At 46.0% G+C, this 12723-nt stretch overlaps 1 protein-coding gene across 1 annotated transcript in view; it reads left to right on the top strand.

Moving 5' to 3' along the window:
- Window positions 1–12723, top strand: part of LOC136576110 (scavenger receptor cysteine-rich type 1 protein M130-like) — a 513398-nt gene that overhangs the window by 426719 nt on the left and 73956 nt on the right. Inside the window, exons 12-15 of the mRNA XM_066575131.1 lie at window positions 712–765; window positions 1691–2005; window positions 8202–8246; window positions 12503–12640. Of these exons, the coding sequence (XP_066431228.1) occupies window positions 712–765; window positions 1691–2005; window positions 8202–8246; window positions 12503–12640 (552 nt within the window). The remainder of the gene's footprint in view (window positions 1–711; window positions 766–1690; window positions 2006–8201; window positions 8247–12502; window positions 12641–12723) is intronic.

Below are 12723 nucleotides of genomic sequence, written 5' to 3'. Positions count from 1 at the left end.
TGTATTGGCATATGTTCTGGAAACCAGAAGTGTGTGGCCAGAGGTTCACTGTGTTCCATCAGATGGATATGTGATGTGTTCCAGCAGATGTATTGTCTAGTGCTGCTGATAGCAGATAACAAATGCCAGTGTCTTCCAAGGAGTGAAGTAATAAAAAATTAGAAGTCCCATTCATTTATAACTCGCTCTGGGATAGGAGGGCACATTGGATAGGAGGATGATGCTAAAAAATGCTAAAAAGGGGGGGGGGGGGAGTTAATTGTATTCTAAATAAAAACAGCATATCCATTACATATATAGATATGTATTAAAGCTTCTAAAATTACACAATTACAATATGGTCAGATTGTAGGCATGTTACTGTATACCTGCTGGAAGAAATGTGTTCCAGACATTGGAGTGATGAAGAATTGTATTCAGGCTTTATTGCTCATCTACAAGCTAGAGGTAGATCCTATAGGGCTTTACTTTTCACCTTCATTCTCAGAGATTCAGTTATCACAATATTAACTCTTGAACTGTCATAATGGAAATCCATGTTTCATCAGGACCCTCCTTCATTTTATCATTTTTTAGCTTTTGATTTATTGAATATTTTTGACTTATTGTTCTTCCTTTTCTCATTCTTGACATTTCTCATTAAATCTGGATATTACTCATCTTTAGTTCTTCTATATAACATATTTCATTATTTCTGTCTATAATATTAAGGTGAGGGACATAGAAAATCTATTCAGAGCCTCCCAACATCCCGGTCTTCCTCAGGTTAGTACCAATGTATTATTGACTAATCATTCACATCATACAAGCTCATCAATAGTATATCAGAACAGAGAATATTCACTCCAGGTCCTTTACTTTCAGCCCTATTAACTTTTTGTTTTGAAATTAACTTTAGAGGAAAGGATTCAATAGTGTCATAGACAAGAGATAAGTAATGGATAGCTTGTATTTATGTCTTTCTGAAAAAGTGTTGAATTGGTTAGAATCTAAAGCAATTAGTTAGTAATTGATACTTAATATAATTTCCTCATTATTCTTGTTCAGGACTTTAAATGATAATTAAAGAGTTCTTCTGGTTTTCAAATACCATATTATAGAGGTAGTGGGAAGAAGCTGTCCCCTTTTAGGATCTCCATCACTTACACAAAGTACATTGGGATTACAAAGGGCCTTTTTCTCTAAAGGACTAAGTATATCCATATGTTATATGAATAGCCCATTGAGCTTAATGTGTAATTCTTTATTTCCTGCATGGTGTCGCTGCTGAGAAATTGAACAATTTCTATCAAATTATCTAATAAATTATAGATAATAAATGGGATATATTATAGGAATAGGAAATCTTGGGAGTTTATTCTCTTAAATCTCCCTGTATAAATATGCCCAATGCTTAAAGGGTCTGAAGTGAGACAAACATTAGACATCTTCCATCCACTAGAATCTTTTTAAAGTTCTTACTGTATGTGTTGGGTGCAAATTAATGTTAAATGCTGGTGCATTACAGCAATTATGAGCAGGTCCAGTCTGCCTGGAGGGCCTTCTAGGACAAGTGCTGATAAAGCATTCGAGAATATTTCTTCTATTTTATAGCTTTACTGAATTTTATGATGAGGTGGACTCTTTATATACAAAGCCTATTTACCTTTATAATATCCTATTATTTTACTTGCATCCTTTATAATGCTAGATAATGACAGGATTCGTCTCACTGGAGTAGAAAACAACTGCTCAGGAAGAGTTGAAGTGTTCTTCCAGGGAGAATGGGGAACAGTCTGTGACGATGATTGGGATATCAAGGATGCAGAAGTTGTCTGTCGACAGATAGGATGCAGCTCCGCTGTGAATGCCACTACAGAAGCGATGTATGGAAAAGGAGCAGGTCCCATATGGCTGAGTGAGGTGCAATGTAAAGGATATGAGCGAGCTCTACAGGATTGCTGGGCTAAACGCTGGAATAAAAGTGATTGTCTCCATAAGGAAGATGCAGGAGTTATATGTCTTGGTATGGGCAAGTCTTAATATCTCTAAATGTATCATGTTATTATCAAACTCTTTGATTTATACTTCATAACCTGTCATCAATACATTATAGATCAATAAGTAAAGAGATTTAGTAGGTATCATGGATCGGCATTAGAGATGAGCGAGCGCACTCGTCTCAGCTTGATGCTCGTTCGAGCATTAGGGTACTCGAGATGCTCGTTACTCGAGACGAGCACCACGCGGTGTTCGAGTCACTTTCACTTCTGAGACATTTGCGCGCTTTTCTGGCCAATAGAATGACATGGAAGGCATTACAACTTCCTCCTGTGACATTCCAGCCCTATCCCACCCCCCTGCAGTGAGTGGCTGAGGAGATCAGGTGACACCCGAGTATAAAAACTGGGGCTGGCCGCGGCTCGCCACAGATGCACGCTGAGAGACATTAGGGAAAGTGCCGTCCTGCTGTAGCTGCTATAGGGAGAGTGTTAGGCTGTTATCTTCGTCTTCAAGAACCCCAACGGTCCTTCTTAGGGCCACATCTGACCGTGTGCAGTACTGTTGAGGCTGCTTTTAGCAGTTTTGCACATTTTTTTTTTGTATATCGGGCGTGCAGAGCATTGCGTCCTCTGTCTGCAGTCATTTTACTGAGTATAGGGGCAGTACTGCTGAGGCAGGGACAGTGGTACAGGGAAAGAGATATACTGGCTATATAGGCAGTGGGCTTTTTCAAAAAAATTGGAAAAAAAAATCTTTGGGCTGCCTGTGACAGTGTTCAGTTTACTGCGTGTCTACTGGGGGTAGTAGCCGCTCACTATTACCCAGCTAGGTGTTACTGCTGCCTAGCGCATAATTTTTCTGGCTGCACTGTGCTTTCAATAACCACAGTCATCCTCCAACAGGGAAATCCATATACAGGCTATATAGGCAGTGGGCTTTTTCCCAAAAGTTTGAAAAAAATACTATATTTGGGCTGCCTGTGACCGTCTTCAGTTTACTGCGTGTCTACTGGGGGTAGTAGTCGCTCATTATTACCCAGCCAAGCCTGTGACCGTGTACAGTTTACTGCGTGTCTGCTGGGGGTAGTAGTCGCTCATTATTACCCAGCTAAGCGTTACAGCAGGCTTGCGCATAATTGTTTCCTGGCTCTGCTGTGTCCGTTACATGTTCCCCGTCATCCCGCCAGAGGGAAAGAGTATACATATATACGCTGCATACGGTGTCTGTCTGGTTTTTCACCTCACCATTTAAAAAAATTGAAGCAAAATACTTAAGGCCTACCACTGGCCTTTGGCCACTTGACTGGTTCTTTGCTATGAATTCCAGTAGCTCAGTCATACGCACCTAGGTCTGACTACAGGTTTGCGCATAATTGTTTCCTGGCTCTGCTGTGTGTTCCGTAAGCGAAGTCAGCCTCCAACCACAGGCCAATAAGCGGCACATTTAATTACAGCGTTCTGTTTCTGCTCTACTCGTAATACATCATGCTGAGGGATAGGGGTAGGCCTAGAGGACGTGGACGCGGGCGAGGATGCGGAGGCCCAAGTCAGGGTGTGGGCACAGGCCGAGCTCCTGGTCCAGGTGTATCGCAGCCGACTGCTGCGGGATTAGGAGAGAGGCAAGTTTCTGGGGTCCCCAGATTCATCTCACAATTAATGGGTCCACGCGGTAGACCTTTATTACAAACTGAGCAGTGTGAGCAGGTCCTATCGTTGATGGCAGAAAGTGCATCCAGCAAACTATCCACCGTCACCACCCAGTCTTCTCCGTCCACTGCTGCATCCCTGAATCCTCTCGCTGCTGCTCCTCCCTTCTCCCAGCCTCCTCCCTCCCAGCAAATGACACATTCAGAAGAGCAGGCAGGCTCCCAGGAACTGTTCTTGGGTCCCGGCCTTCAGTGCGAAAAAATGGATCCTCTATCACCTGAGGAGTTTCTCATGACCGATGCCCAATCTTTGGAAAGTTCCCGGGATCCGGGTGAGGAGACTGGGGACTTCCGGCAACTGTCTCAAGAGCTTTCAGTGGGTGAGGAGGACAATGACGATGAGGCACAGTTGTCTATCAGTGAGGTAGTAGTAAGGGCAGTAAGTCCGAGGGAGTAGCGCACAGAGGATTCGGAGGAAGAGCAGCTGGACGATGAGGTGACTGACCCAACCTGGTTTGCTACGCCTACTGAGGACAGGTTTTCAGAGGGGGAGGCAAGTGCAGCAGCAGGGCAGATTGGAAGAGGCAGTGCGGTGGCCAGGGGTAGAGGCAGGGCCAGACCGAATAATCCACCAACTGTTTCCCAAAGCGCCCCCTCGCGCCATGCCACCCTGCAGAGGCCAAGGTGCTCAAAGGTGTGGCAGTTTTTCACTGAGAGTGCAGACGACCGACGAACTGTGGTGTGCAAGGTTTGTGGTGCCAAGATCAGCCGAGGAGCCACCACCACCAGCATGTGCAGGCATATGATGGCCAAGCAACCCACAAGGTGGGACGAAGGCCGTTCACCGCCTCCAGTTTGCACCATTGCCTTTCCCCCTGTGCCCCAACCTGCCACTGAGATCCAACCCCCCTCTCAGGACACAGGCACAACCGTCTCCTGGCCTGCACCCACACCCTTATCTCCGCTGTCCTTGGCCCCATCCAGCAATGTCTCTCAGCGCAGCGTCCAGTCGTCGCTAGCGCAACTGTTTGAGCGCGAGCGCAAGTACGCCGCCACGCACCTGCACGCTCAAGCGTTAAATGTGCACATAGCCAAATTGATCAGCCTGGAGATGCTGCCGTATAGGGTTGTGGAAACGGAGGCTTTCAAAAACATGATGGCGGCTGTAGCCCCGCGCTACTTGGTTCCCAGTCGCCACTACTTTTCCCGATGTGCCGTCCCAGCCCTGCACGACCACGTCTCCCGCAACATTGTACGCGCCCTCACCAATGCGGTTACAGGCAAGGTTCACTTAACAACGGACACGTGGACAAGCACAGGTGGGCAGGGCCACTATATCTCCCTGACGGCACATTGGGTGAATTTAGTGGAGGCTGGGACCGAGTCAGAGCCTGGGACCGCTCACGTCCTACCCACCCCCAGAATTGCGGGCCCCAGCTCGGTGCTGGTATCTGTGGCGGTGTATGCTTCCTCCACTAAACCACCCTCCTCCTCCTCCTCCAACGCAACCTCTGTCTCGCAATCAAGATGTGTCAGCAGCAGCAGCACGTCGCCAGCAGTCGGTGTCGCGCGGCGTGGCAGCACAGCGGTGGGCATGCGTCGGCAGGCCGTGCTGAAACTACTCAGCTTAGGAGAGAAGAGGCACATGGCCCACGAACTGCTGCAGGGTCTGACAGAGCAGACCGATCGCTGCCTTTCGCCGCTGAGCCTCCAACCGGGCATGATCGTGTGTGACAACAGCTGTAACCTGGTGGCGGCTCTGCAGCTCGGCAGCCTCACGCACGTGCCATGCCTGGCCCACGTCTTTAATTTGGTGGTTCAGCAGTTCCTGAAAAGCAACCCACGCTTGTCAGACCTACTCGGAAAGGTGAGCCGGGTCAGCGCACATTTCCGCAAGTCCAACACGGACGCTGCCACCCTGCTGACCCTGCAACATTGGTTTAATCTGCCAGTGCACCGACTGCTGTGCGACGTGCCCACACGGTGGAACTCTACGCTCCACATGTTGGCCAGGCTCTATGAGCAGCGTAGAGCTATAGTGGAATACCAACTCCAACATGGGCGGTGTAGTGGGAGTCAGCCTCCTCAATTCTTTACAGAAGAGTGGGCCTGGTTGGCAGACATCTGCCAGGTCCTTGGAAACTTTGAGGAGTCTACCCAGATGGTGAGCGGCGATGCTGCAATCATTTGCGTCACTATTCTTCTGCTATGCCTCTTGAGAAGTTCCCTGCAAAGCATAAAGGCAGACACTTTGCGCTCAGAAACGGAGGCGGGGTAAGACAGTATGTCGCTGGATAGTCAGAGCACCCTCCTGTCTATATCTCAGCGCGTTGAGGAGTAGGAAGAGGAGGTGGAGGGGGAGGAGCCTTAGGAGGAGCAGGGGGAAGAGACAGCCGGGCCCACTGCTGAGGGTACCCATGCTGCTTGCCTGTCATCCTTTCAGCGTGTATGGCCTGAGGAGGAGGAGGAGGATCCTGAAAGTGATCTTCCTAGTGAGGACAGCCATGTGTTGCGTACAGGTACCCTGGCACACATGGCTGACTTCATGTTAGGATGCCTTTCTCGTGACCCTCGCGTTACACGCATTCTGGCCACTACGGATTACTGGGTGTACACACTGCTCGACCCACGGTTTAAGGAGAACCTTTTCACTCTCATACCCGAAGAGGAAAGGGGTTCGAGAGTGATGCAATACCACAGGACCCTGGTGGACAAACTGATGGTAAAATTCCCATCCGACAGCGCTAGTGGCCGAAGGCGCAGTTCCGAGGGCCAGGTAGCAGAGGAGGCGCGGAGATCAGGCAGCATGTACAGCGCAGGCAGGGGAACACTCTCCAAGGCCTTTGCAAGCTTTATGGCTCCCCAGCAAGACTGTGTCACCGCTCCCAAGTCAAGGCTGAGTCGGCAGGAGCACTGTAAAAGGATGGTGAGGGAATACGTAGCTGATCGCACGACCGTCCTCTGTGATGCCTCTGCTCCGTACAACTACTGGGTCTCAAAGTTGGACACGTGGCCTGAACTCGCGCTGTATGCCCTGGAGGTGCTCGCTTGTCCTGCGGCTAGCGTCTTGTCAGAGAGGGTGTTTAGTGTGGCTGGGGGAATCATCACGGATAAGCGTACCCGCCTGTCAACTGACAGTGCCGACAGGCTTACACTCATAAAGATGAACAAAGCCTGGATTTCCCCAGACTTCTCTTCTCCACCAGCGGACAGCAGCGGTACCTAAACAATACGTAGGCTGCACCCGCGGATGGAAGCATCGTTCTCTATCACCATCAAAAACGGGGACCTTTTAGCTTCATCAATCTGTGTATTATATTCATCCTCCTCCTCCTGCTCCTCCTCCTGAAACCTCACGTAATCACGCCGAACAGGCAATTTTTCTTAGGCCCACAAGGATCAGTCATATTACTTTTGTAAACAATGTTTATACGTTTTAATTCTCATTAAAGCGTTGAAACTTGCACCTGAACCAATTTTTATTTTAACTGGGCTGCCTCCAGGCCTAGTTACAAATTAAGCCATAGTAACCAAAGCGATTAATGGGTTTCACCTGCCCTCTTGGTTGGGCATGGGCAATTTTTCTGAGGTACATTTGTACTGTTGGTACACCAATTTTTTGGGGCCCTCGCCTACAGTGTAATCCTAGTCATTTTTATGGGCTTCGCCTGCACTCATGGTACAGCAAGGTGTGTGGGGTTGGCCTACATTTTTGCTACATAAATGTAACTGGGGCCTTGTCTACACTGCAACTACTGAAATGTGAAAGAGACTGTTATCTCCCTAAACTGCTGCAACGGGAATGTTACTGTGGCCTGTCTTGACTGCTACTATTACTGAAATGAAACTAATACTGTGTTCCCCCTATACTGCTGCTAGTGATATGTTACTGGGGCCTGTCCAGACTGCTACTACTACTGAAATGGAACTAATACTGTGCTCCCCCTATACTGCTGCTAGTGATATGTTACTGGAGCCTGTCTTGACTGCTACTATTACTGAAATGGGCGGTTGGGCAGCATGTTACTCAGGAGAAGTGGCAGCGGAGTGTCATGCAGGCAGTGATTGTGCTTTGTTGGAGGTAGTGTGGTGCTTAGCTAAGGTATGCCTTGCTAATGAGGGTTTTTCAGAAGTAAAAATTGTTGGGAAGGGGGGGGCACTCTTGCCGCTATTGTGGCTTAATAGTAGGACCTGGGAACTTGAGATGCAGCCCAACATGTAGCCCCTCACCTGCCCTATCCGTTTCTGTGTCGTTCCCATCATTTTCTTGAATTTCCCAGATTTTCACAAATGAAAACCTTAGCGGAGCATAGGTCCCATACAAAAATGCTCGGGTCGCCCATTGACTTCAATGGGGTTCGTTACTCGAAACGAACTCTCGAGCATTGCGGGAAGTTCGACTCGAGTAATGAACACCCGAGCATTTTGGTGTTCGCTCATCTCTAATCGGCATCTGTAGGTATACAAATAATATAATATGATAGATCTGGTTATATATTACACAACAAATGAATCTGCTGAATCGGAAATGTATTTGTACTTTGACCATTACTTCTGATTCTGTCACTTGTAGGTCCTGAGAACAATATTACTCCTACTGCCCTGACCACAACGCCAGGTAACATAATAAAGAGACATTGGCTAAGATATAATAAGTGATACCAACTCTTATGGCACAAAACTGACTGATTACAATATATGAATGACTGTCTATAACACATATCTATAAAACATAGAATAACCCAGTCTCATAAGAATATTGACTATAATAAGACAAATTGATACCAAAGAACATGATGCATGGCTATCTTATGTACTAAACCAGGATACAGATTATAACGATTAACCCCTTAACGATGGCCCCATCGGGAGTCTACATCCTCAGAAAGTGGGCTTTAATCCTGGAGGACATAGTTTTATGCGTCCTCTTAGGATTAATGCCCACTTTCCTGAGGACGTGACAGCTCCATGCTGTCGGTGCCCGCAGGTAGCCGACAGCATGGAGCTGTCATCCCAGGATGTGGGCAGTCACCCCCGGCATTGCGATCGGCGCTGCCGATCGCAATAAAGTAAATAAAACTGTCAAATCGATCGGTGAGAGGAGATGAAACTTTTAACCGGAGGCCTCCGTATTTGCACCCCGACGCGATCTTCCTCCATGAACTTTCCCGGATTCTGCACATGTGACCGCCGGCAAAACACCGGACACATGCGCAGGAGGCGGGGAGCCCAGGAAACTTAAAATTTCCTTGCTCCCAGCGACCAACGGTCGCTGAGAGCCTGGAGCAGTGATGGGTGGCCTCGTTGAGTGGTCCCCGGTCATGTGAAAAAAAGGTAGCTACCTTTGGCTGGTCTCACATGACCAGATAGGAATTACGGATTCCGCATGCGTCTGACCCACGGTAATACGCAGATCAATTGCATTGGATTACACAATTCCGCTCACATTAGTGGGTCGGAATTGCGTAATCGACTCGCAGAAAAGAGAGCGCAGCAGGTTCTATTTTACTGCGGATATCCTCAACATAGAGCCCATTGTGCTCCATGGTCGCGGATATACCCGCAGCCCATAGGCTTGTATACGGGCTGCGGGTACCCATGTCATCGCTAAGCGATGGTGCGGGAAATGCAAATGAAAAAAAGTACTGCGCATGACCGCCTGTGTGAGTAGGCAGTTATGCGCAGTACATTACGCGGCCGTACGCAGGGTCACAGCCGGGCTCACAGCTGGCATCCGTTGTGGGCCTCCGCAAGCGGAATCCACCTACGGCTGCGTGAGCCCGGCGTTATTCAGACCGCTACCTGTAATACGCAATTTACAAGAAGCCCCGGGAACGTTCGCCTTCCTGCAGTTCCAGGAGCACCTTGTTGAGCGTCTTCTGTGTGAGACCGCCGCACCTCATCAAGCTTACGGAGACTCGCAGAGCGCCACTTTTTACACCCCATACCCGCTTCTGAGGTCACAAAATACCCCCAAAAGGCATGAGAGGAGGGGGGATACACGGTTTTATTGCCCCATGTACCCATCCCAACCAGCCTCTGTAATTACCCCTGTCTTCGGAAATACCACACAGTTCACATTATTACTTTTATCTAAGATTTGTGGAAAGCCGAAAAGGGTGCGGAGGGGGGGGAATATTTTTAGGGAGTCAATTTTTATTCCGTACAAATGAACAATGGCGCCTGGGATTTATTCAGTTGTGCCCTGCAATCCAACGGGTGTTCCCTGCATTATAGGCCTTGCCATGTGTCCTTTAAGTAGATTAGGGCCACAAGGAGTATGTTTTTGAGCATGGGACAAACGGGGGATCCATTTTGGGGGAAAGTCTTCATTCCTATGTACACTGTACAAAAAAAACAGTTTTTAAATTGACAAAATTGCCCAAAAAATGAAAATCGGAATTTTTTCCTTCTGCTTTGCTTAGATTTATTCAAATACTGTGGGGTCAAAATACGCAATACTCCCCTAGATAAATTCATTAAGGGGTCTAGTTTTTAATGGGGTCATTTGTGGGGGTTCTTTATCGTTTTGGACGCTCAATGGCTCTACAAGTGGGCAATGGGGCCTGGAATTTATTCCGTTGTACCCTGAAATCCAACGGGTGCTCCTTCCATTATAGGCCTAGCCATGTGTCCTTTTTAGTAGATTAGGGCCACAAGGGGTATGGTTCTGAACACGGGGCAAACAGGGGTATCCATTTTGGGGTGAAAGTCTTCATTCCTATGTGTGCTGTACAAAAAAAAACAGTTTTTAAAATGATACAACTGCCAAAAAAATGAAAATTGTAATTTTTTTCCTACTGCTTTGCTTAGATTTATTCAAAAATTGTAGGGTAAAAATACACAGTACACCCCTAGATGAATTCTTTAAGGGGTCTAGTTTTCAAAAAGGGGTCATTTGTGGGAGTTCTCTGTCGTTTTGGCCACTCAAGGGCTCTACAAGTGGGCAATGGGGCCTAAATCACCTTCATGCTAAATTTCTGTTCTGAAAGCCACCGACTACTCCTTTCCTTTTGGGCCCCGTTGTGCATCCAAACATAAGATTAGGGCCACAATGAGTATGTTTCTGAACACGGGACAAACAGGGGTATCCATTTTGGGGTGTAAGTCTTCATTCAGGTGTGTGCCGTACAAAAAAAGCAGTTTTTAAAACGACAGAATTGCCAAAAAAACGAAAATCACATTTTTTTCCTTTTGCTTTGCTTGAATTCATTCAAAAACTGTGGGGTCAAAATGGGCAATACACCCCTATATAAATTCGTTAAGGGGTCTAGTTTTCAAAATGGGGTCACTTGTGGGGGTTCTCTTTGGTTTTGGCCGCTCAAGAGCTCTACAAAAGTGCTATGGGGCCTAAAATGCCTTCAAGCAAAATTTATGTTCTGAAAGACACCCACTACTCCTTTCATTTTGGGTCCCGTTGTGCATCTAGACATAAAATGAGGGCCACAATGGGTATGTTTCTGAACATGGGAGAGACAGGGGTATCCATTTTGGGGTGTAAATCCTCATTTTCATGGGCACTATAGGGAAAAAATCTGTCTTTAAAATGCCATATTTGCAAAAATATAAAAATTTTATTTTTTCTCCTCTAAATTGAATTAATTCATTCAAAAACTGTGGGGTCAAAATACTCATGACACCCCTCAGTGAATACATTAAGGGGTGTAGTTTTTAAAATGGGGTATTTTGGGGGGGGGGTATCTATTATTCTGACACTCATGAGCCTTTGCAAACTTGGCTTGGTGCAGGAAAACAAAGTGTTCCCCAAAATGCTGAAAAGTAATGTTAAATTAGTACGTCCTCTAAATGGTTAAAAAAAACACAAAAGTTTTTCAAGTGTGCATTCAGAATAAAGTAAACAGTAATATATATCTTATCAAAAATTTGTACAGTATGTTTGGACATATTTGAGATATTACAGTTGAAAATGTGAAAAAATGACACTTTTTTCAAAATGTTTTCAATGTTGGTACTTTTAATAAATATACACAAATTATATTGGTCTCTTTTTACAACCAAAATGAAGTACAACATGTGGTGAAAAAACAATGTCAGAATCACTTGGATATGTAAAGCCTTTACGGAGTTATGCTACGTTGAACAACGCATGTCAGATTTCCAAAATTTGGCTCCGTCACTAAGGACAAACAGGCTTCGTCACTAAGGGGTTAATCTGAACTAAAATAATAAAGATAACACGTGGAAAGTTCTGTTCACATTCATTATATTAGATTGATGTGCTCTGTATGGACAAAAGTATTTGGACACTGCATGTTTTTCAGAAAAAGTGCGTTATTATTTTATTTAGTAATGCGTTGGCCGTCCTTTTGCTTGTATTACAGCGGCAACACGTCGAGGCAGACTTTCCACAAGTTCTCTGTAAGTCTGGGCAGGAATAGCTCGCCATTCCTCATGCAAGGCTATGAGAAGAGATTGTTGTGAAGATGGGCATGGGTGGCAGTGTCGTACCCATCACTCCAGTTCATGCCACAAGTGCTCGATCAGACGAATGAATAGTTATTACAAAATGAGCAGCTTATTTTACCAATACCCTTCCCAGCATACCGTAGTTGCATATTTGCTGGTTTTCTGCAGTGTCTAAATACATGTTCATATATGTGTATACCAGTGTTTCTCAACTCCAGTCCTCAGGACCCTCAGTAAGTCATGTTTTTAGGACATCCTATAGTAATAACACCTGTGGCAATGTCTGAGGCATTGACTATAATTACAGCACCTGTGCAATACTGAGGAAATCCCTAAAATATGAGCTATTGGGGGAGTTGGGGGGCGTGAGGACTGGAGTTGAGAACCACTGATGTATACGATAGATGTCATTATTGTAATTCTGAATTTATTTCTATTTTCTTATAGCCCAGCATCCAGCACTGCCATCTTCTTCCACTACCTCTAATGTGTTCCTTATGATCTCTATTATTTCCCTGCTCTTTCTTGGTATTGCAGTCATTGTAATAGTATACTTGATAACACAATCCAAGTGGTATAAAAAAGGTGAGTTTAGTAATAATGATAATAGTCAGATCCAAATATTCCCATGACCAATAACTTGTATATATCAATAGAGAAGTCATTAC

The sequence above is a fragment of the Eleutherodactylus coqui genome, chromosome 8 (assembly GCF_035609145.1).
Source record: "Eleutherodactylus coqui strain aEleCoq1 chromosome 8, aEleCoq1.hap1, whole genome shotgun sequence".
In the NCBI taxonomy this organism is placed as follows: Eukaryota; Metazoa; Chordata; class Amphibia; order Anura; family Eleutherodactylidae; genus Eleutherodactylus; species Eleutherodactylus coqui.
Note: the sequence above shows the minus strand (reverse complement) of the source record. Positions and strands in the feature narration are given on the sequence as shown.